Source organism: Glycine soja, chromosome 11 (assembly GCF_004193775.1).
Source record: "Glycine soja cultivar W05 chromosome 11, ASM419377v2, whole genome shotgun sequence".
Classification (NCBI taxonomy): domain Eukaryota; kingdom Viridiplantae; phylum Streptophyta; class Magnoliopsida; order Fabales; family Fabaceae; genus Glycine; species Glycine soja.
The window spans coordinates 20583399-20610344 of NC_041012.1; the positions used below are offsets into that span (position 1 = coordinate 20583399).

The 26946-nt window shown below is 31.1% G+C and overlaps 1 protein-coding gene and 1 pseudogene across 1 annotated transcript; both read right to left on the reverse strand.

Annotated features, from left to right (window-relative positions):
- Positions 1 to 2625: 2625 nt before the first annotated feature.
- LOC114373040 lies at positions 2626 to 11437 on the reverse strand (annotated as a pseudogene).
- An 8173-nt stretch (positions 11438 to 19610) lies between these two features.
- LOC114375518 lies at positions 19611 to 22734 on the reverse strand. The gene is made up of 4 exons (XM_028333313.1): positions 22565 to 22734; positions 21828 to 21959; positions 20096 to 20269; positions 19611 to 19869 (listed from the first exon to the last, which is right to left on the reverse strand). The coding sequence occupies exons 1-4, from the start codon at positions 22640 to 22642 to the stop codon at positions 19774 to 19776; spliced, it is 480 nt and encodes a 159-aa protein (XP_028189114.1). The 5' UTR covers positions 22643 to 22734; the 3' UTR covers positions 19611 to 19773.
- Positions 22735 to 26946: the final 4212 nt, after the last annotated feature.

Below are 26946 nucleotides of genomic sequence, written 5' to 3' on the forward strand. Positions count from 1 at the left end.
ACTTATGTGGTATTTATAATTGCGATTACCATGGGTGCAGGCACTATTGGCCATGATGAGGGGGAACAACTCATAACAGAATACAAAATATCTCCTAACTGAATATTGTGGAATATCCTAGATGGCTAGACAGGGTGAAGCAAGGTGTTTGCTTGTCGGGACACTACTCGTAGTCACGAAGGTACGCAGGTGCTTTGTGTATCCTTGTGGGCCTGTCTTCCTTATGGGTTGTATTACTAACATCACCTTTGTGAACCAAAGAAGTGTAACTCAAATGTTTTTTTTCTAAGCTTCTTCACCATCCCCTCATCAGTGGCAAGACTTCATGGGCATTATTTGGCTCGAAGCTATTAATGGAACAAACATCAATTTTCCTGCTTACTCTTGCCAGCTGAAATAGCTTCTTTCCATATCCCAAGTGCAATGCAAATAAACTTACGTTTTCTTTTGTTGTTTGATGTTATTTTAGCTATGCTTGGGATATGGAAAGAAGTTATTTCAGCTGGCAAAAGTAAGCAGGGAAATTGATGTTTGTTCCATTAGTAGCTTCGAGCCAAATAATGCCCATAAAGTATTGCCATTGATGAGAAGCAGAAGGGATGGTGAAGAAGCTTAGAAAAAAACATTTGAAATGCACTTCTTTGGACCATAAAGGTGACGGAGTGTGATGCCCTATAATGTTACTTGCATACGAATGAAGTCTGCAAGGCTTAGTAATTGATGAGCCTTGTAGTAGCATGGTGTTGCCATTTTCTAGCAACGGGTGAAAGAAAACTTGGGGGAGGACTCCGTGCGTTTGTTATAAGTGAGTGTATGTGAGAATTGTTAACATAGAGAAGAGTAGAAACATGATGGAAAAGAAAAAAAAAGGGGGACTAGGGTTCTCTAACATAAGTAATTATAAAGTTTGTACGATATAAGACACAAAAGAATAATTGGTATAAATGACGGAATGACTAAACTATCATTAGTTAAATATATTTAATATTATCTAACAAGAATTGGATTGTGTTTTCTACGATGGGTATGAGGTGTTCTTTTAAAAGGTGATTTTGAGTGAAGAATGTATATGTGCAAAAAAATGAGTGCTGGGGTGAGAAGAATGTGAGGTAATATTTGTGTGAGTTGTGTTGTAGGCGAGTTAGATGAGAGTGATTCCTTGTGTGATATGTACATGAGTGGAATGTGTGTGCTACGTGAGAGTGCCTATGAGTGAGTATTAGCACTGAAAAAAAAAAAGGTGAGTGTGTTGCGTTAGTGAAAGAGTGTCTGTGATTGATTGCGTGAGAGTTAAAGAGAAAGTTTATTATTGTGAGTGTGGACGATGTGCTGAGAGAGAAAAAATCAAATGGTGTCGGGTTACTCAGTGTTACTCGAGAGAGAAAGGGAATTTATTTTGTAAAGAAAGAAACATAATTTATTTTTATTTTTTTGTGATTGTGAGAATTTCCAATGAATGAGCATGGTGAAAAGTTAGTGCCTTCGAGTGAGAGGGAAAAGGTTAAAGTTTTTTTATGAAGGATCTTGAAGCACTGTATCAATGTTTAAGATTTAATATCAGCATATTCTAAAATGATACTGTTTTTTAGAGTTAACACAAACCAGTCACCCAATCGGTTTCTGATTAGATCAATCAACCTGACCGGTCCGATTTGACTTTCAAAACTAGAACAATGATACTACCCACCACGTCATTTTAACTCTCATTTTTACAACTCATCAATATTTCTTATATATTTGTATTTCTTTTTTCCTATGGGCTAGGTGTACAATGGCATTTAAGGTGTCGAATTATAATTATCCCAAAATTATGTATTATTTTGCCTCTCACCAATTGAATCATAAATAAATAAAAACTTAATTTTTTATTTTTAATTAAATGAAAACAAGGGATTTTTTGTTATTTGAATTTATTATTATCATCATTATTTATTTTTTCTCTTTTCCTTTTCTTTATTTTTATTCACTTTCTCTTAAAATTTATTTTCACGTACTGGATAAAAATATTTACATAAAAATATATTTTATTAAAATTTACTGAAAAATGAGAATTCATGTCACTATAGAGGATTTCGTGCAAATTGTTACCTCATTTAGACCGGCATGTATATAAATAAAATAATAATATATATACCTTATTTTATTTTAAATATTCTACTAATATTTTTCATTTTTTATATTTTTTTTCATTATATCATAAATTCTATTATATTACTTTATAAATCTTATCATATTTATATTTTTTTTCTATTTTTTTACTCTCTTTAAGAGTTAGATTAGATATTGGTGTCTATCAAACATTTTTCATATAAATTACCTATTACTATCCCATCTACTTTCTAATGTTATCTCACCTTTGAAAGTGACTGCTAGGACCTCATAACAGCTTGGAAAAAAACTGGTGACTAACAGTGCACATATCTGTCAAATATTATCAAGGATTGCAAAGCTATCCATTTCGGTTTTGCTTGTTGATTAATGAAATCATGATCTTTACCTTAAATAAAATAGTCTATTGTTCTTCTGGCGTTGAATTTTCACGAGAAAAATAGCCCACATTTTGCCACACAATAGTCGAAATATATCTGCAGACAGTGCAGCCTGCCTTTCTATCAAACATATAGCTTAACATGAAATTTTATTTTGATAAAGCTCAATATGATTTTCGTGTATCCAAAACATAAGCTGACTAAACTGCACAATCAAAATATGATTTATCTGAAATCCTCCCACCTTCTACGCCTAACTCTGCGTCATCTACTCATTTCTTTCCCAAGATTCTATATGATATTTTCTTTCACCTTTAACCTATATGTCAATAAAAAAAATGGATTTATTGACAACTTTTTCTTATTATACTCAGAATACAAACTCCTCTACTTCTGCAGTATTATTAGGCAATCTTTCTCCCATCTCTCGAAGAGAAGCTGAAGTGGAATCATTTATGCCCAACAGATACTGCAAACTAGACAATTTTTCAGGAGTTTCGTTACTCTTGATGTATGTAGTATAAAGATCAGCAAGCTCCTCTTGCACTCCCCACGATTGTGGCTGATAGGGCACTGCTTTCTCACAAGCCAGCATGTTATTGAGTGGAGAAACCTGTACAACACAAAGTGAGAAGCAATCACAATTGGGCTATACGCAACAAAAAATCTTGAAATATATATATATATATATATATATATATATATATATATTATAATTTTCTGAACATGAAACTTCAGAAGACCACTTACCACTCCTTCATGATTTCTGTCTTAACAGTGCCACGGCTTGAATGAGCAAGTTAGATAACGCAGTTTGCGCAAGCTCTAGAACAATGCCTCTTGCTTTCTCTTTATTAATGTTGAGATCCAACGGGATCCTTTCACATACTTCCTCTTCATCGAACTCTCGAGCGCCTGGTGAGAAAATAACACCAACAGTTTTTCTGAAGAGGGTCTCTCTCAAGTTTTCAGATACCATACCATGTTGTCTATGTCATCACTTGCTTCCTTGAGTTCTCTTATCCGCTTAATACTCAGCCTCCCTTGGATTATTGCAGTTTCAATGGCTGCTTCCATTTTGGTAGTAGTTATACTATTGATTATCTTCTAAGAATATTCTTCAGGTAAGCCAACTTGGTTCTGCAGGTTATTAAGCTGCTCCACCCTGGCCTTTGTCAACTGTCCATCTGCTAAAATTACCTCAGCTTGTTGCCTAAAAGCCTGCTCTGCCAGATTTTTATGTACTTTCACTATTTCTTTACTACTCAGACCAAGAATCCCGCCAAGCTGATTTAGCAGAACATATTCTGAATCATCCTTCTTTGTAATGATTTGGGCACCAAATGGAACCCTTGTCTCTTCACCAGTTAGACAGAATAGGAGGTATATCTTTGTCTGGTCTTATTTTCTTAAGTGTCTGAAGAGAATCCCATTCTTCATCTTCAGTTTGTATCACCCTCCTTTCCAGGTTCTTCAGTTGACTCATCATCTGACTCCTCTTTAATGCCATTCACCAACTCAGTCACAACCAAGGTGTTGAAAGCTATCATTTTCTTTAGTTCTTTTGCAGATTCTGTATGATTCCCAGCTGCTCGTGCACGTTGTATGAAATTAATAAATATTTTCCTTATCTGTAGTGTGATAAAAACAGCAGAGCAAGAGTTAAACTCATTTCAAATCCTCATAAATGGATACTCACGGTCTTGCTTGCAATAGACATAGCAGTATCCCTGGTTAGTCGCAAGCCATGTGCTGCTTTTCTTACTGATTTCCAGATATCCGCACCATATCCATCAACCCCTGATGCAATCGTATCCTTGACAACCTATTAAAAACAACACAGAAGAATCAGAACTCAGAAGAATACACTGATTTCTTTGCATATCTATATCATCAATCAACTATAAATTAAGAGAATCAAAACCTATCCAGATTCATAGTATTTAGACACAAGTCAACAGAGTGCATACAGTTAAATGACTGCAGCATCACCACATAAAAAAGTCCCTTCCCATTTTAGTAATCCAAATAGCTAGCTATAGAATAAACAATGCCCCAAAGGGTGAAAAAAATACTGTCCTCAAAAAATAAGTAGCAATTAGAAAGAAACAACAATGCCTAGGAGAAACATCCTCTGTTCCATTGTCAATCACCGACTAACCTTGAACTATTGGTCATGAAGGACAAGGTTGGTATATCAAACAATAAATGACATGAAGGCACACTATCATGTTTTGCACAAAATGGATGCATGGATTTCAGTACATATGATATGATAAACTGATAAACAATAGAGGAAGAAAGAAACATGGTACCTTTTCAAACCAACTGCCACAGATATCGGAGTGAGCTGCATCAATGGTCTGTTGAGGTACACAGAGCATTATACGCAACCTCAACAAAGCAGCAGCATCTTTATCACTGAGCTCCCCATCATCCCCCAAATGCTGAAGGTTTTCGCGGTAAATTTCTTATGTAAGAAACTATTGTTAGATTTTAATATAATAAAGTTTACAATAACTAAAGTGAATATGACACATTTTACCCTAAAATAAATATGACACAGAAGGAAGATAGCAGTCATGTAATGCTAAAAGCCAACCATCACAAATTTACAACAACTAAGAAAGTTGGTAAAAAAATTGAAAGATATGTTAATCTTCAGATTTAGAATCATAGATAACCTTATAACAGCACATTCAAATTTCTGGGACTACACGTGTGTAAACATGACAAGGATAATGGAGAACAAGTTACTTTCATGAATTTCACAGGCCTTTTGTGGATCAGTGTAATTCTTCACAAAGGTTTTGAAGGAATGTTGCTTTGCTATCTGCCCTTTCTAAATAACCATTTGAGACAGCCTGTACAAGTTTTTTGGGATATACTCTTGATGTAACATCAAGTGTAATGGCTTCAGCTTCACGTTTAACCAACCCAAAAATATTCCCCAACTGATTTAGTGCAGCTATCTGAAATATATGATAGTATAATTAGAAAATCATCTTTCTTTTAACAAAGGAGTGTTGAGCTAAAGAAAAACAAACCCATCTAAAAGTCAATTCAGAACATATAACTATAACAACTTGTTCTAGTTATGCTTATGATGGTTTTAGCGCAAAAGGTCATGTGTCTTTGCTTGGAAGAATGCTCAATCATAAAAAAAAATTAGAGAATGAACAAACAAGGCATGTGAGGCGGGATCTTATGATTGTGCATTTTAAATGTAAAAAACAAAACACCAGATTTCAAAGTTTAAAGCTAAAGTTGTTTATCAAGGACCCAAGAATTATATAAAAATCAAACAAATGAAACCAAACTAGCAGTGAAACATGGCGAACAACTAACACTTACAGTGATGCTGAAAACAAATCCTACTTTAAATTGAAATGTTTATAATGAGAATGATGGTAACAAGGATTGAACACCAAACAACCCGTTCAATCAGCTTTGGCACCATGTACAAGTGAAAAAGATAAGGCAGAGAAAAGAGAACAAAGAAGGATCAGGAAGGCTCATTATAGGGATAGCTTCATTTTATATTAATGGTTATCAAATCCAGAGTTGTAGTTGCACTCACTATATGCTATGGGAATCAAAATCAGTATATAAGAAATCATATAGAGCACTAACAGCTAGCTTATTTCATCTATCTTGTACAAATATTCATCAAGTATCTAAATGTTCCCATGTTCAATAGAAAAAATTGGAATGTTCTACCTCTGAGAAAAAATCATCCAAACTCAGCTTCAAATAATTATCATAGTTTCCAGAAAAAAACAATATGTTAAACACTCCATATATTTAAATGAAATGGCTATTTACCTTATTAATTTCCATGCGACCACTAGACAAAGCATTTACAACATATGCTCTATAAAGGAGCTTCAAGTCCTCTATCTTTCTGTCACCATCATACTCACCACCTGTTCCAACCAAAGATGAACTAGACTTGACATAAAGATTTTGTATTCAATACTTGAAGTTGAACAGAACAAAATCAGTCAGGAAGTTTGCTCATTAAAGAAACTGGGCAAATACCTCGAGCAAAGTGGTTCACATCTGGGAGGTCCTCTAGAGCTTCGCTACCTAAAGTTTGAAATTGATTAGAAATGGGAAATTCCTCATTAGCAAATTGCTTGCAGTGATAAAAATTAAAAACCCAAGAAACCCTTCATAACGGATTGCAAATAAAAGCATCTCCAGAATTAAATATTTCACTTGGAAGCATTGTTGGTTCATCGAGTTAATCAAGCACAACTATTAAAAAGTAGTTGATACCAAGGGTTCATTTTAAAGGACTTATTCTATAACATAAGCACTTGTGTAAGTGTTTGGGAAAGCTTATGAAAATAACATGATATGTCCATAAGATGTTTTTATTATCAATTTTATAATTCCTAATTAATTAATATGAGCTACATATTATATTATAATATTTATATTATTTATTTACATTTAGATGGGTTCAATATAAAATGATCTAATTCAATGAGTCCATTAGACTGCCAACAGAAAATTGATATAGGATTAATGAGCGGAAACCAGTTTAGCCCATTAGGTGATAATGGGAACCCTAATAGGTTTAAAACCTAAGGCATGGTTATGGTCCCCAATACACCAAATCAAGAAACAGTTTCTCCTCTCCCTATCTTAAGAGAAAACGAAGATCCCACAAGGAAGAAAGTGATTTGGTTGAGGAAGGTCATTAAACTAATTGTTCGTGACTACTGTGTGTTGATCAAGCTCTATGGATCCAGGTATTCCTTAAAACCTCTTGATAATCTGATGTAATATGTTTTGGTGCCCATTTGGTGTTTTATAAGGTTTATTGAAAAAATTTCCCAACAAGTGGTATCAGAGCATCTCCCACTTGGGCTTCATATTAACCTTAGACATTTGTATCACAAAAATTTTTAGGCGCGCAACCATATGTTATTTACTTTTAGACTCCTTTTATACAATCTGGTCCATCTCATATAGCAATAGGAAACCACTGTAGTTTTCATCACAATTTAGCATGACTAAGTCACAATGATCACCACTGTTACTCATATTCGATGACAGATCAAATATGGATGAGCGGTATAGAAATTACATACAATGTGATCTTAATCATGTTTATTTCCAACTAGTCCAAACTTTATTCTTTATAGAGATCAATCCAAAATGTAATACAAATATTGCACACAAAACAAACTCAGAATAGAATGATAAACATCAACTTTATTTCTGCAGAAAATCCAAATAACAAAATGTTTGTAAACCGTAAGATATAGAGCATGAGTAAGACTCCCACTAAACTTAGGTACTATCAAGAATTACACTCATATGAGCAGTGTGCCCGTGAAAAACTTTAGTGTCATACCTTTAGTAAGTGGATCAGCTAGCATGGAATGAGTTCCTATATGTTCTATACAAATCTGTATTTTTCTAAATTCTTTATTTAATAACCAAATACTTTATATCAACAAACTTTTACTTGGTTGAATCCGTAATAATACCGTTAAGATATTGTCCCAATAAACGCCCAATGGCTACTTAATGTTGGCGACAACAGGCAAGCCGGTTACAATAATTTAGCAATCATAAATTCTAGTATGAAGTCTCATAGCAAAATATTAACTCCACCAACATGGTTAAATGTGGATCCTTATGTGGAGTGATTTCTATTAAGACATTTTAGAAAATCGAAGTCAGAATACCCAGTGATCTCTAAACTTCTAGACTTTCGATATGAAAACACGTAGTTTCTTGTTCTCTTCAATTAACGCATAATGCACTTTACTACTTTTAGCGTTGCATACCAAGATTACTCATATATCACCTTAGGACTCCCTTCTCAAACTCTAAATTTTATACATGCAGATTTGTGATTCACATAATATGAGTAATTTAAACCATAGTAGTAACAACAATAACAATTAAAGAAGAGAACAACAAACATGCAATGCACAAATAATCTTTATGGTAAATTTCAAGACCCAAACAAGATACCTAGTGCACCATTAATCCTTAATCTTTGGATTGAAAAAGACTAACTGCAATTGGTACTCTCAACGCATTGATCAAACATTGGTGATAAGTCATGTCAAACAAAGTTGTCTTTGGACACTTCATTGCTCACATGAAAAACTTATATGATGATTATTCCGATCAAATAATGATTATCTTTGAACATTTCATTATTCACATGGAAAATTACACTATTTATAATCACCACATGTTTACCATTGCAAACATGTAATTATTCTATCAAATTGTGTCTTCCTTTGGGCTAAGCACACTTCACATGAATAATTCCATGCACATCCATGTAAATTCAATCAAATTAACTTAGGCAACAAAGGTTACTTTAGCAACATGTTGTTTCAATCAATTTAACCAAAAAAATATAAGACAATTTAATATAATAAATGAGAGGTCTCAAAATTACATAACTTTCACATATAATTTAGTTATATATATATATATATATATATATATATATATATATATATATATATATATATAAGAAGACATGCAAATATTTCCCATCCATCACAAGATACCCAACACAATATTAATTCTAGTCTTTGGACAAAAAAATTAATTTGTAATTGGTACTCTCCATGCAATGATCAAATATTGACAATTAGTTCTGACAAATAATAGCCTTTGTTAGGATCGACTATTATTCTCATGAAAAAAAAACCTTTATAATTGTCACATATTTATCATTGCAGGTATGTTATTATTTGGCCAAATTGTGTCTTCCTTTATGTTGAGCACAATTTGCATAAATAATTTCATACTAGCATTCATGCAATTTAATTAAATCAATTTATACAATAGAGGTTACTTTGACAACATAATGGTTCAATCAATTTAATTAAAATTACCGGACACACAAATAAATAGAAAAGATTCGTAATGGTTAAATTTGCACCCAATTGTGATAATAGTAAATATTTGAAAACAACATCATGGTAAACTAATTACACATTCAAAATGAACATACCACAGTACTATCACAAATTTATACTAACCACAAAAATATCATAAACTATTTGCCTATCACCGATTCATTAAGGAAAAATAGTTGGCAAATAAACAATAAATTATTCATATTAGAATTGTCTTATTACTGATTTATATAAACAAGATAATATATATATGAAATTGTGTCACATACAAAATGCCAACGCCGGATACGTATAACCTTTATCCCAAATAGAATAATATGCAAGCACACGTGACACAAACAATATGTGTATAAACATGTAAATCAAATGCAGAGGTCTTTTATTCAATTAAAAAAAAAACTTTACGACCATAACACAAGAGTTTACGGGTTTTACAATTTTATTGATCGAAATAGTTTCTCCCCAACATAAAATTAGAGTTCATACAACTAAAATGATCCAGATATAATACATATCAAACAACTTTAAATCCGAATAATCTAACAGTAATGGTGGCTCTGATATCACTTGTTGAGAATTTTTTCAATAAACCTTATATAATATCAAATGAGCACCAAAACACATTACATTAGATTATTAAGAGGTTTTAAGAAATATCTGGATCCATAGAGCTTGATCAACACACAGCGGAATCTTACAACGGTCACGAACAATTGGTTTAATGACCTTCCTCAACCAAATCACCTTCTTCCTTATGAGACCTTTGTTTTCTCTTAAGATAGGGAGAGGAGAAACTGTTTCTTGATTTGGTGTATTAGGGACCATAACCATACCTTAGGTTTTAAACTTATTAGGGTTCCCATTATCCCCTAATAGGCCAAACTGGTTTCCGCTCATTAAGCTCATATCAACTTTCTGTTGGTAGACTAATGGACTCATTGAATTAGATCACTTTATATTGAACCCGTCTAAATGTAAATAAATAATATAATATGTAGCTCATATTAATTAATTAGGAATTATAAAATTCATAACAGTCTTCAGCTTATTACGATAAGCTCTTCAAGATAGCCTATGAAAACTAACTACTTAAAAAAACAATTTAATCTTATTTTCTCTTCAATTATGAAACCAATTTACACATAAGTCTGTACATAATAAGTTCTTATTCAATACGCCTATAATTTATTCACCCAATCACACAAATCCCTGAACCAAAACAATAGTTGAAGCCAAGAAAATCCACCCACATTGGGTGCAAAAGAACACATGATACACATTTTTTTAGAACAAGAAAACTTACAAATATTTGTACGGGATTTAAGTGTACCATGTCCTACTGAAATACTTCCATCAACCAATTTCCTTCTGTGCTCTTTAAACAAGTTTTCAACAAGCTTCAAAGGAAATTTCATCTTAGTTAATAAACAGTATGTTATTCCTCAAGGAAATCTTTGATAATGAAAGGTTTATTACACAAGAGAAGCAATAAAGAAAATGCACCAGATCAGAAAGGCAATACAAGTGTTGTGCTTCTCTAAGTGTGACGAATTGTTTTGCATCAATATCCGACAAAAAATTATTGACTATTGTTAAGGAAGCAAAATCATATAGTTAACTACTTGTAGTTGCTACCGAATGAATTTGTTTTTTTATAACAACTTTAGAGGAAAAAATATTTAGAATAAAATCTAACGTTTCAGCAGAATACCTCAAAAGGAGGCAAATGAAGAAAAGATAGATTTGAAACCAACAACAACAACCTTCACTCTTATATTATTATTATTATTATTATTATTATTATTATTATTATTATTATTATTATTATTATTATTATTATTCAATTTAATCATTTAATAACAATAATAATTTTGATTCACCAATTATTCTGAATAACGATAATATCGTTGCCCTGTCCCCGCTTTCCTCTCCACCACATCCACCCTATGCGGCTGGAATTGTTGTCTCACCTAACGACAATAACTGTCTCATCATCATCGTCGATAGTAGGGCATTGACAAAGTCGAAGAAGAAGACCGACATCGCCCAATTGTGGATGAGGTTTGACCGGTTGGGTCAGTCAAAATCATCTTCCAATGAAACGCACCGATCGACCCCTTTTTGCATTGTTTGTCTTTGCCGAGGCCGGTTGTAGATGTCGGATGAAAAATATTCTACTTGTCACAAAGAGTCACATTGTGACTTCCTTATTCATATCTGGGTAATTGGCGACTTAGCATCATATTTTTGTCTTCCCTCAAAGATAACTCCTACTTTGATCTCCCTTGCTTTTGTTTCTAGTAGCATAGATATTTAAAAAGTTATGGTTTTTCGATGAGGAATATAATAATTTTTGTGGTTGCAACAAGATTATGTGTTGACGTCATTTGATTTGTGTGGTACTGTATTTCTTGCCTTTTCAGATCTAGAAGAAGTTGGATAAGATGATGATTTTTTTAGTTGTCTACTTTTTTAAAAATAAAATAAAATAAAATAAAGATAGCACGGTTTTTAGCTGCCACTAAGTAAAGTTAATTATTTTAAAAGACTTAATGTCAATTTTGATACATTATGTTTTGTAATTATTTCGCTTTGGTACATTAAATTTTAAAAGTTTCATTTTAGTCATTTATATTTTTAAAATGTATCATTTTGGTTCCTTTTTAAAATTTGAAAGTTAACAAAACATTAACCTGTTTCCAACAAAATATTGAAAAAATGACCAAAATGATATATTTTGAAAACATAAAGAATCAGAATAAAACTTTTAAAACTTAATATATCAAAATGAAACAATTGGGAAACTTAATAGATCAAAAGTGACATTAACCCAAAAATATATAATAGTAGAAGTTTATTTTACACATTTATTTATTTAGTGCATATTAATATTACATTGTTCGATACAAACGGTGGATTTAGGCTCTGCTGCGAAGGATTTGAACCCTAATTAATTGTCAAGGACTGAATATGTGTGGATGGTGGTGATCAAGGAGACTTTGAATCAAGTATAGGTTCATAATGAAGAAATTAATTCAAGTCTTGGAGACGCAGAGCTTATATAACTGTCTCTGGCGGGATATTGCATTAGGTACATGTGATCACATACAAGTAACTTTTAGTTGCCAGTCGGCAAGGTTTAGATGTTGAGCTTATATAACTGTCTTTAGTTTGCATAACATAGACTTTAGATAATCTTAAACAAGGTTTTCTGATTGCACTGTATGAATTGTTTCATCAAAGTTTTCATTTAGAAATGTAATTTTTACATTCATCTATGAAAAACAATTATCAAAATGATTTACCGTGTCATTATAGTCCTAAGAAAGTCTTTCTAAGAAATTAGAGAGAAAATATCTTTGTGATCAATGTCTTCCTTCTTGTAAAACTTTTAGTGACAAGACAAACTTTATATATCTTAATATTACCCATTGAATCCCTTTTGACTATAAATATTTATCTATAACTTATGGGTTTAACACTTTCAAGCAATTTGACGATATCCCAAATGTCATGTTCAACCATTGGTTTTATTACATTATTTATGGCATCAATCAACTTGAGAGTTAGAGGACAACATGACTTGACTAAAGTTAATTAGACCTTCTCTGTCAACCTAATGTCATATTCATGTTCTTAAAGAAATATGACATATTCATATATATCAAATTATATTTTTCCTTTCTCTAGTGGATCTTTGATAATTGTGAAATATGAGTTAATTTAATAGTCAATTTTGGCAAATAAATGGGTGTCATTTCTTTACTTTACTATTTTTTTAATGAAATAATAAAGAAATTAATATCTTTACATTTTTTTATTAGCAGAAGTTAAAAGAATAAGATTTCAAGTGCTTGGGAGGAAAATTGATGTAAAAATTGGAAGAAAAAACCTTGAAGAAAAATTGGAAGAATTGGGAAACCCGCTTAGCGCATAAGACAGACTCAACATGCACTTTCGCTCAGCATGCAACACACGCTTAGCGTGAAAAAGGCCCATGAAGAGGCCAAAAGTCGTGCTTAGCGCGAAAAGCCCGCGCTAAGCGCGAAGTCGCATGAAAATTGAGCTACCTTAGACCTCTAAAAGAAGTAGGAAGTAGAAAGGAAAGACACAACCCACACACTGGGTCTATCCTTTAGGAGAAACCATTTCTCTTTAGGCATTCCCCTTTTTCTTGTTATTAGTCATCCATCATCTACTTTCATCTAGATCAACCCCCTAAAGTGTAAAAGTCTTCCATGACAATTAGAGGCTAAATCTCCCTTAGTTAGGATCTGGCAAGCCTAAAAAGCCAATAGATGTATTGTAATGCTTCATATCTATCAATGCATGTGTTTTCTTTCCTATTATTCTTTCTTATTTTAATTTCATGTATCATTAATTCGTGCATCATCTTTAGGGGTTAGCCGCTCGAGAGAGGGTAATCCTTAATAGAAATACAAGGAAGGTCTTACATGCATTAGTTTTAGGGATTAATTGCTCGGGAGAGGATAATTTTTAATAGAACTCAAAGGAAGGGGTATCTTAATAAAATCATTGCTAAACATAGAGTAATTGCATTATGCCCATGCATCAAAGAAACCATCTAAAATTAGAACTTCATGCATTTTATCTATTGAATTTTTGCAAAGACATTTGGGAAATATATATGTAAGATAGACTTGTCATCGTGAGGAATCAGGGGTAAGTATTCTAATAGATATGAGTAGAAAAAATTTACCAAATTGATAAAGAAAAATCTAAAACCATACATCTTAGGAAAATAAGGCATGTGAGGCCCCAACATCATTGCATTATGATTCCATCTTTTTAAATTGTTATTTGTTTTTTCCTATTATCTTCTTTCTTTGCTTTACTCCAAATTTCACGCTTACAATTCTTTGTCTCTGTCTTCTTTGCTTTCTTTTCATTGCTTAATAATTGGGTTTACATCACTTAAGTACAACTAAAGTTCTTGTAGATTTGACACTTGAACTTCTATTTAATCTTTACTACTTGTCATAAAATTGGTATACTTGTCTATCTGTTAACAATCTTCTTAATGACACTTCTTAAGGATATTGAGTTTAAACTTTAGGCGGTGCTTGAGAGGAAATTTTAGTATTTCCATATTCGTTTCTTGAATAATGGCAAGTACAAAGGCTTATTTATTGTTAATAGCAAGTTATTCTTTAAAGACAATACTCTTTATATCTCCTTCCTCTTCAAACTCAATTTCCTCGAGGATTCTTGCATTCTCGTCTCAAACATGATCTTAAAGTGAGATTGTAAAACTTATACATGTGAGAGGTTTAAATGTAACAAAAAAGAATTGTAACTAATTATCTTTAAGTCCAACTTACCTTTATGCAGCCTATAAGGCATTGCTTCGATTGGACATCCCCAAATGTGCAAATGCCAATGTTGGGATTTCCCTGGCTCACACTTAATTGGGGTTCTTAGTGACCACTTTAATTGGTAACTAAAAAGGATATAAATTGAATTGTTTAATGTCTTTCCCCAAAGCGACTTTGGTATAGAAGAATTAAACTTCTTATCATATTTGTACAAGTCTAGTTTCATCATTCTGTAACTTTGTTCATGTTAGGTTTGTTTAACATTACATGTTGTAAAACAATGTCACAATCATTGAAGAAAAATACATGGGAGACTCCAAGCGTCGTACCTTATGTCATATCTATCATTGTATTCCCTACAGTCATATTTGACAACCTTAATTTTCTTTTTTTTTCTTAGTTGGAGTTTAACTTCAGCTTTGAAAGACTAAATGTCTCGAGGCCAAAACTTCTCATAATTTAAATAAAGAGAAATCATCTATGAACATAATAAAATACATTTTTTCATTCCATGAATCCATAAGGAATAGAATACAAATATATGTATGTATTAGTTCTAAGACATCCTTAGTTCTTTTAGCACTTGAATTCCTTTTTGTTTGTTTAATTTCCCTTTATATACTCAATGTAGACTATAAGGTCCAACCAATATAAATGATCCAAAATTTCCTATAACACAAGCATTCAAATTCTCTATTAAGAGATATAACTTAAGAGCTTATATTATAAGGAGATGAAATTCTCATTTAATTTTAAGTTTTGTACACCCAAAATTATTTACAATAGTAATACTCAAACATCCATAAAAGAACTCATAACTTGCAACATTTGAATCACAAGAGAGACTAATTTTATTATTTCTAATTGAAACAAGAATAATTGAATTTGTCCAAATTAGAAATAAAATTTGGTTTAATAAACAACTCAATATATGTCTCAACCAAAATAAGAATGAAATTGAGTCTTTTAAAGTAACATAAAAGTTCTTATACCTTCAACTGCAACTTTATGTCACCGCCCACATAGATGAATCTTTCATTATCACTTGACAGATGACTTCGTAGGTAGCATCGTATATACATGTTTGTGTAAGTAGTAGAACCAAAATTTACCCACTAATGTCTTTCTGTAGAAAATTAAATTAACTTTAAAACAAAAAAAAATGAGAAGTTTATCATTCTTCACACACTAAATAATGTAAATGTGACTTCCTTTTTTTTATATATGTCTTATCCTACAAAAGCAATAAGGAAATCCCTTATCTTGTTCTCTTGTTTCTTCTCCATAATTTTTTTTTTATGCAATATCCTCAACTCTTAGTTGACTCCTTTAAAACCCTAAATTTTATACATACAACTTTGGGATTCAGGTAATATGAGTATTTTAAATCGTAGTAGTAGCAACAACAACAATTAAAGAAGAGAAAATAAACATACAATGCAAAAATAATCTTTATGGTAAATTTCAAGACCAAACAAGATACCTAATGCACCATTAATCCTCAATCTTTGGATTGAAAAAGATGAACTACAAGTGATACTCTCAATGCATTGATCAAACATTGGTGATAAGTCCTATCAAACAAAGGTTATCTTTGGGCACTTCATTGCTCACATGAAAAACTTATATGATGATTACTCCGGTCAAATAATGATTGTTTTTAAACATTTTGTTATTCACATGGAAAATCATATTATTTATTCGCCACATGTTTACCATCACAAACATGTAATTATTCTGTCAAATTGTGTCTTCCTTTGGGCCGAGCACAATTCACATGAATAATTCCATGTAACATCTATGTAAATTCAATCAAATCAACTTACACAACAGAAGTTACTTTGACAACATGTTATTTCAATCAATTTAACCAAAAAATACAAGACAATTTAATATAATAAATGAGAAGTCTTAAAATTACACAACTTTCACATGTAATTAAGTTATATAAAAATACATAACAGAACATGCAAATATTTTGCATAACAGACCCATCACAAGATACCTAACACAATATTAATTCCTAGTCTTTGGACAGAGAAATTAATTTGTAATTGGTACTCCCAAAATAATGATCAAATATTGACAATAAATTCTGTCAAATAATAGCCTTTCTTTGGACTGACTATTATTAACATGAAAACACCTTATACTTGTCACACATTTATCATCACATGTACAATATTATTGGTCCAAATTACATCTTCCTTTGGGCCGAACACAATTCACATAAATAATTTCATACAAAATATATGTACTTTTAGTCAAATCAATTTTCACAATAGGGATCACTTTGACAATATATTGTGTCAATCAATTTAATTAAAAAAAATTACTAGACATGCAAATAAATGGGAAGGATATGTTACTACTAGATTTACGCCCAATCATGATACAACAACAACAACGCCTTATCCCACTAGGTGGGGTCGGCTACATGGATCAACTTCCGCCATAATGTTCTATCAAGTACCATACTTCTATCCAAATCATTAAGTTCGAGATCCTTCTTGATAACCTCTCTTATAGTCTTTTTGGGTCTTCCTCTGCCTCGAATTGTTTGCCTTCTCTCCATCTGGTCTACTCTCCTCACTACAGAGTCTACCGGTCTTCTCTCTACATGCCCAAACCACCTAAGTCTATTTTCCACCATCTTCTCTACAATAGGCGCTACTCCAACCCTCTCTCTAATAGCTGCGTTTCTAATTTTATCCTGTCGAGTCTTACCACACATCCACCGCAACATCCTCATCTCCGCTACACCTACTTTAGTCTCATGTTGGCTCTTGACCGCCCAACATTCTGTTCCGTACAAAATCGTCGGTCTTACCGCAGTCCGATAAAACTTTCCCTTTAGCTTGATCGGTACCTTTGCATCACATAACACCCCCGATGCTTTTCTCCATTTCATCCATCCTGCTTGAATGCGATGATTCACATCCCCTTCAATTTCTCCATCATCCTGTATTACAGACCCAAGATATTTAAACCGTGTGACTTGAGGGATAATATGGTCTCCTATTTTCACCTCTGAGTTAGATACCCTCCTACTTTTGTTGAACTTACATTCCATATACTCGGATTTGCTTCTGCTTAGGCGAAAGCCATGTGTTCAGAGCTCGTCTCCAAGTTTCCAACCTCTCATTCAACTCCTCCCTCGACTCTCCAAGGAGGACTATGTCATCTGCAAAAAGCATGCATCTCGGCGCTATCTCTTGGATTTGTTCTGTGAGGACATCCAGAATTAAGGTAAAAAGGTAGGGGCTAAGGGTTGACCCTTGATGCAAACCAATTGTGATGGGAAAATCGTCTGACTCTCCACCCTGTGTCCTAACACTAGTCGATACCCTATCATACATATCTTGGATAGCTCGAATATATGCAACCCTAACCCCTTTCTTCTCTAGAGCTTTCCACAAAATCTCTCTAGGCACTCTATCATACGCTTTCTCCAAGTCAATAAAAATCAAGTGCAAGTCTTGTTGGTCCATGCGATATTGCTCCATCACCCACCGTTACTCATTCTTTTCAACACCCAATCATGATAGCAGACAAAAAATTAATTATGATAAGTAAATATTGTATCCTTAAATTATATATAACGCTATCATTGATTTATACTTAAAATACAATAAGTAAATATCACATCCATATATAACGCTATTACAAATTTATTCTAGCATCACTAATCATGTAGATCAATTAACCAATAATGCCAAAAAAAATGTGAAAATCCAAAAGAAGTGTACAACATATTTACGTATACTTTCATGTTACAGTAATTCCCACACTTTACAATAATAAAAAAATAATTTACATAATTGCAATGTAGCCAACAATTCAAGTAATTGCGATACAATTGTATACCGGAAAGGAAAAAGATAAAAGTGTAAAGGTACAATTGTGTTTCTATCCACCGCAATGAGATTTCTTTCAAAAATCTTAAAGAAAAAAAACATAAGCATTGTATAAACCCTAACACGATGCTGGAAAAAAATACCTCGAATCCAAACCAAATATCCAATATGGTAATATTTGAATTTATCGACAATTAATATATGTTGTTAATAAAAAGGTTCATATAAACAAAACAATTAAGGTATAATAAGAATCAAATAACTTTAAATCCCAATAATCTAACAGGAATAGTGGCTCTGATACCACTTGTTGGAATCTTAGGAGATCTTTATAAAATACCTATATAACTACCAGAAACATATTACGTTATATTATCAAAAAGAGTTTTAGGAATATTTGGATCCATAATTATTGATCAAACAAGCGTAGCGGAATTTGAATCAATGGGTGATTTTTGATCTATGTAATCTTCTTAGAATTTATTACGGAATGTTGTAGAGACAACAGATAGCCACCTAATAGTGTAACCGGTGGCTTCATGACTCTTCCTCAATCAGAACATTTTTATTTCTCAATAAAACCTTCATAACTTTCAGATGGAGAGAAGAGAAATCATGTGTAACGGCTCAGTATATTGAGAACCATAACCTTTTTATAACGTGTTAACCTAATAAGGTTCTCATTATCCCCTAATGGATCAACAGTGACATTTACTCATTTAAGTCCATATCATTTGATTTAGTTGTCACTTAATTTGATAACATAAAATAAAATTCACTAATAATAAATAACTAATATAATTATCTTATAATAATAACCCACATTAATTATTAGAATAGAAAATTTTAACATTTTTTTTACACTGGTCAGGAGATAGTTTAGGAATATATATATATATATATATATATATATATATATATATATATATATATATATATATATATATATATATATATATATATTCAATCACTAAAAATTTAAGTAGAGAGAAAAGAAGCTTCTACATATATATCGGGTGTTTATGTCGAGAAAGTTGAGGTGGCATTATCTTATAGTATTCAAAATATTCATCATAAAGGCCAACTTCTCGACCTATTTAAAGGAGTACTAGTAAACATTGTTACAAGAAATTAACTCAAGCATAGTATGAATTTCTAATTATGACAATAGGTGCTTGATCATTAATTATATTTGCGAAACTTCCCACCAGTTTTGAATAGCTTGAGACACTACTTGTTCAACTAGTTGTGCATCCAAAGTGTGAGTATCTTCATTGTTCTCCTGGAACATCCATAACAAATTAATAATCAATTCCATCAGTGGATCACAATGCCTGGAAATACAACTAATCAAAAACTCGAAAAGATATTAAAAATAAAGTTTAAAGCAAAATTGATACTGATTAATTTTTTTATTGATTGTGCCTACAAACATTGCACTCACAGTACAATATTAAGTATTGCTTTTAGGATTTAGATAACTATGTATGTGGGTGTCACATTATTACTTTATTATTTCCGATGGCTTCTAAACTGAAGCTGTCCGCACAAGAAACCCTAGCTTGGAGCACATCAAGACCCATCTCTTCAAAGGCTTCCAATATAAACACCAGCAACCCCTGGCAACTGCTTTCACTCAGCACCTTGATCACAAAAGCCTCTTCTTGTGTTTCAACTTCAAGCTACAAATTCATTAACAACCACAAATTAATTATAGCCAACATCTGCAGATAGGGTTAAAGCAGTAGAATTGGGTTTTTTTTACCAATTAAGGGTAAAAAATTTCCAATTTTTCAATCGGGGGTATATTTTAAAAAATTACCCAAAACAAGATAAATCATAATAGGTGTTATGACTTCTAATTCAAAAGTCGTAACACATGTTACGACTTGTTATTTTTTTTTAATTTTTTTAATTGAAGTCGTAAAATTATTTACGACTTCAATTCAAATTATTTTTTATACAACTTCAAAATCATAAATATTTTTATTTTTTGTAAATCGAAGTCATAAAATTATTTATGACTTTTTTTTTATTTTACGACTTTAAAGTCGTAAAAAGAAATTTATAAAACAAATCATAAATATTTTTATTTTTTTATGATAAGTTGTAAAAAATTACTTTTTTTTCTATTTGTACCCCTATATTTGTTTTGTTAACCTTTTTATTTTTCTGTTTGTAAATCTATTTCTTCTTTAATTTACAATTATTTATGGTTTTATTTTTTATTTTAAATAAAAAAATTTAAAAATATATAATAAATAATATTAAGTTGACTTACTTAGTAGTATATTTTTTATGAATTTATTTGATATGTTATTATTTTATTTTAATGTGTTATTATTTAAAACATATTATATATATTTTTAATATAGTTTACTTTAAATGTTTTTTATCTAAAGTTTAAATAATATATCAATAAAAATTAAAAAAAATAATTAATACTAATATTTTTTAAATTATTTTATTTAAAATAAAAATAAAATCATAAATAATTATAAATTAAAAGAAAAAATAGATTTACAAACAGAAAAAATGTTAACAAAACAAAAATAGTGGTACGAATAGAAAAAAAGGAGGTTTTTTAAAATAAAAAAGCAAATGAAGTCGTAAACCTTTAAAAAAAAGTTTTACAAAAGTTGTAAAACAAAAAAAAAATCAAATAATTTTATAATTTTGGTTTAAAAAATAAATAAAAATATTTACGTAAAAAAATAATATTTGAACTGAAATCATAAATAATTTTACGACTTCAGTTAAAAAAATTAAAAAAAAATAACAAGTCGTAACTAATATTATAATTTTTGAGTTAAAAGTCATAATACCTGTTAGGACTTATCCTATTAATTTTTTAAAGTATATCCCGATTGGAAAATTAGAAATATTTTTACCCCTAATTACTAAAATTGTCACAGAATTGTTCCTAATATGAATTAACTAAATAGCCTAATGGGGCATTAAATATTTATATATCTTTTTTACATAATTTTTTTAATTATTTAAAAAAATGAAAATAATTTCAATATTTTCAATATAATTAATGCTTTATACAACAACGGATCAATAGTCACTAGATTATTCTATTATTTCAGTTTAGCCATTAGTCTTAAATTCAAGTCATGACATATTTTAAGAATACTCTGTCGTACATAGTGATTTTATTTAATTAGGCATCGGATAAAATCACTATGTACGACAGAGTATTAAATATTAAATATATATATGATCAAGTTCTCATACCTTAGGCATTGGATCATAGTCAGCGATTTTTCGTGCCGTTGCCACCGTTAACAGCTGGTTCAATTCTTCCAGTTTTTGCTTTAAACCTTGTATGTAATCTGACAGCTCGAGTAACACTGAGGCTTTAAGGCGCTGCACAATTAAACACAGAATACATTCCATCATATCTCAAAGTGATCTTCAATTGTTGAACAAAATATGCATTTAGAGGCAAATATATATATATATATATATATATATATATATATATAAATGCAAGAGATGAGAGATAGTAGAATTTATATATCCAACTGTTATTGAATATACACATCATGGTTTTAAATAGCGATCCACCAGGTATTTTGACACTTCGCAATCGTATCACATTCATAATTGCGACTGCACCACTCACATTTTTTCCGTAATGTAAAGGTTTTCTAATTTACCGCAACTGCGACCGCATCTGCAATTTAAAACTATGATACACATACCCACAAGTAAAAAATAAATGATGAAAGTGAGTACATGAATGTTAATATTGAGTGGAGAAGTCCCCCAAGAAGTTTTTGATCAATGAGATGAAATATATGAATTGGATAAGAGAAAGATAATTAATGAAAGTGATAACTGTGAAGAAATCAAATGGGGTAATCCCCCTTTATAAAGTGGATTCTGCATGTAATAAAGTTATTCAAGAAACTGAATGAGTAGAAAATGGCATTCAAACAGGGAAGAAAGAGATGCTTCAGAGTAATCACCGAATGTGAGTATCTGATTGAACGAAGCAGTTGTAGGTTCCTGTACATGGCTATTCTCTTGTGAACTCTGGAAACCATATTCTCTCTCTCTCTTAAATTTATCACACTCTCTCTCTCACAAGGAGAACTTTGTGCAAAGAAATCTAAACATTATTTGATGGTTTATAAAGAGGGCGAGGACACAGAATCTTGTGGATCACATGTGATGCAGTTTTGGAATTACAAAATGTATGAAACATTGTTTTAACTTCGATCAAGGGTCTTTGTTTTTTTCCTCGTGAGATATTCACATTGTCACTGAACCAATTTTGTTCTTCTCTAAAGCTAATTATTAAGACCTAGTTTGACACCTTATGTTTTACGGGGACAGTACAAATAATAAAGTATTGGGATTTTTAAAAAAAAAAATAGAAATGGAAAGTTAATTAACAAAGAATCTAATATCTGAACAAAATTGACCAGAAAAAGTAGGAAAATAACGAAGATATTTTTTACCAGTCCACCTACCTTTTGCCATGCCTTGATTCAGAATATGGCCCAAACTATTGCATTAAATCATTAACCATGAATGTTAACTTTACAAGCGGGCAAAAAACCCACTAGAGTTTTAATTTTATATTGTAGAATTGTTAAATATGATTTTTATATCAATATATAAAAAAAAGAAAATTAAAATTTAATCATACATTTTTTCCATTTGTATTTTATTTTTCTTTTAATTTGGACTTGTACACACTTACGATATATAGGTAAAGATTTCTTTTATGAAACAATTTTCTTAACATAGTATATGAAGTACTCTAACACATACAAAAGTTAGGCTAATTCAAAGGAATAAAAAGAGAGACTACAAATTAGTACACATAGAAAAATTGTAATAAACATTATACTATATCCATCCTGGTTTTAATCATGTTTACAATCTGACTTTTATCAAGTCCAACATACGATTAAAGTCGAAAGAAACTTTTCGAAACACAACATTGTTACACATAATTAAAATAGATTAAACCATAACGTGTAAGGAGGGGAAAACACATAACTTTCACTAATTAGGCAAAACTCCAAAATAACCAAGCCATATATTGAGTATATTCTAAATTTAGTTTGTCTTATTGGAGAGGATAGAAAAAAGTGATCAATATCTTCCTGAAAGAAGCAAAATCCACAAGTTAAAGTCTCTGCTTTTTTACACTACCTAGAGTTGTCAATCTATCCAAAATAAATAGGTAACTGTTGACGGGTGCAGGTTGGAATCACTTTAATGTCACTTTTCTTACTTGCTAGGTAATCCTCCTCAAAGAAATCCCTTGGCACCTAGTTAGGAACTAGTTGATAAGTAGTTTTAATCGGGTGAAACTATTTATGATTTGAACATATATAATAATCTTTTAGATGAGTCTTTAATGACAGCTCTAATATGTTATTGATGTCTTATCTAATAGTATTTGAAGTACTTTTCTCCTTCTACCATTTTTTTCAGAAAAAAAAAACAAAAAGAAGAAAAACATTAGTAAACTTAAAGAATCAGCTTTCTTGCCATTGTATTCGGTCCTATTTGGTCAATTTCTTAAACCATATAGAACATATGAAAATTAAAGTTACTCCTATATTTATCTGTACAGTTACCAGTTACTTCTTGAAATACTTTAACTCAATTGATATGAGTGAAATGAAGTGAACTGCTAGTATAATTAAAGCAGCAGGAAGTTAATCATTTAGGAGTAATGGAGTTTGATTTGCCATGCACATTCTAGAGGCAGTCAAAGTGGATAGCAGAGAAAAGGGACAACATGTGCAAGCTGGTGTGTACGTTTGTCCTGTGTAAAATAAGCCACCGATTTCATTATACACATTCACGAAAGAAGAGGCGTGTGGGATCATATAGGGCAAGGGAGAGAAAACAGTGAAATGAAACATTCTTCTGCATGGGAACGTGTTAAGCTGATGAAATAAAAAGAGGTGGTGGTGGTGGTGGCATTTTGCAGCATAGTGGGGTAAGGGTTTATATATGTTGAAAGGAAGGAATCTTAGAATTGCTTAACGCTACATAGCAAAAAGTGTCAAAAACATGTTATAGCTTTAGGTGTCTTCTTTGGATGCCTCCAAGCTTTTCTCACGGGATAATAAACCTATTCTCTCTCTTCTTTCCCTATGCATCATCTCTAGTACCCACACACGTTAAAAGAAATTTTGGTCTTATTATAAAGTACTGCAGAAAAAAGAAAAAAATAATAAATCATGCAATTTGTAAATTATTATTCTCCACCTTCCTCCAAAAACAAAAGGCAAGAACGATTTGAGCTTGTCTTGCTGTCGTTTTTATTTACCGGTTGTGAATAAATTGAGTGTATGTGTATATATGGTTTGATTTATTTGAAAGAAAATAATTGTTCATTATTTTATTAGGGTTTATGGAAAATTTTGAAAAATAGGTGATTATTTTTCACAAATTATCTTAACCAAGCACTACTTAAAATGATATAAAGGCAATAATTATATAGATTTTGAGATGGCGTTTTGTGATTTCTGAAGAAAACAAAAATTGTCGACTAATTAAAATCTCACAGTTTGGTCGATACTAGTTTTTGAGTGAATTATATATAATTTTGGAAATCTTTCACTAGGTTGCTTATGCAGTGAAGATTTCTAACTGTGGAATATATCAACTATACATTTTTTGTGTGTGGATAAAAAATAGTGTTAAGTACCACTACTTTTAGAGAGAGACTCACAAATATTTTTCGTGCAACGCAAATAATATATAAAATACTTTAGACACATGGCATTGCTTAGCTCACCAGAAATCAATTTTCCATTATTTGCTATCAAAGCAAAAAGTTGTCGAAACAAACCGTGGCGTAAAAAGATATGAAAGAGACGTGTAAACTATTGTGATAATTGCCGAAATGGCTTGAATATTAATAAAAATAATAGCTAGATATGTAGTAGATATACAAATATTAAAAGCAGCAATGATAGCTGATTACCATAGTCAATATAGATATGACTGTGTTAGTATGATATTTTCAAACGATTTATTTGATCTTCGGGAGAGAATACTTAAATAAGACAAATTAAGATATTTATCAGAAAGATGAAATCATCATTAAGGGTAGTTGTTTGAATTTCACGTGCAAATAATCACACAAATAAAGTCACATTAATTACTTTCAATGAATTAATTAATAAAGTGATGAATAAGTTATACAGGTGAGACATATGTAACTTGTTTTAGCTTGTTAGCGTTTGGTTTGGAGCATAAAACTTGTTTTAGCTTCTGGGCCACATTACTTTTGGTTGTTAATTGAGTGTTGTTGTTTTTTACTAATTAAAGACGGAGCTATAATTGATTTCATGTTTTGTTATTTATTTTTTATTATTGATCATAGTTACAACTTGTACACTAAAATACCCCTTTCGCTCCCAAATAATGAAGGGTATTTAATTTCATTATCTGCTTACCTGATTTTGATGAATCAGATTTGACATTCTAATGAAAATCAAACTAAACTTATTAACTTTATGATCGACTGAAATGAAGTCAATCGATGGATTGAGAGATTTTGGCTTAGTTACACCCTTGATGTAAAATAACGTCGATCAGTTGATATCATCAAATCTTAAGAAAACATCGCTTTGTGTCATGCAAAGGACAGCTCTAGCTTTGGTAACTAAGAGCTTTCCACGTTACCTTTAATTTGGACTAAAATTGAGGAGATATGGACTTTATTCCAATTCATCTCTCTCTCTTTCTGACATTTCTATCCCTTTCATGCATGTGTTATTTAGACATGTAATGATAATTTTTGCAACATTTTTATGTTGCGAGAATTTATGTTTCTAAGGAGCGTTTGGTATACCCAGAAAGTTTTTACACGCTTGAGAAGTATTATAATTCCTGGGAAACTCTATTATTGAAAATATATAAAATAAGTTTGATTAGTTTTAATATATTTATTAAGAAATAAAGATTCTCATGTTAGTTATATTATAAGTTTCTCAGGTATATAAGAATTTTTTATAAATATATCATTTATTAAAAAATTAACGCATTCGATGATTGAATAATCTCCTCAATAATTTTGATAATTTTTTTTTATTTTGTGTTGTATTCATAAAATCACATCATAGAAATCAATAATTAATTGTTGTCGTCAAAATTGGTATGATAATAGAAAAATAAACACAAATAATTTTTATATCATGTAATGTTTAACAAAGATAATATTAAATATAAAAACTTTGGATAATAAGAAACATATAAAAGTGTAAAAATATACAAATTAAAATATACCATAAACATTACTTCAAAGTAGACCAAAGGTAACACAGGACCAAGGAGGAGTAACATAATGCAACAATAATGAAGACCAAAGCTT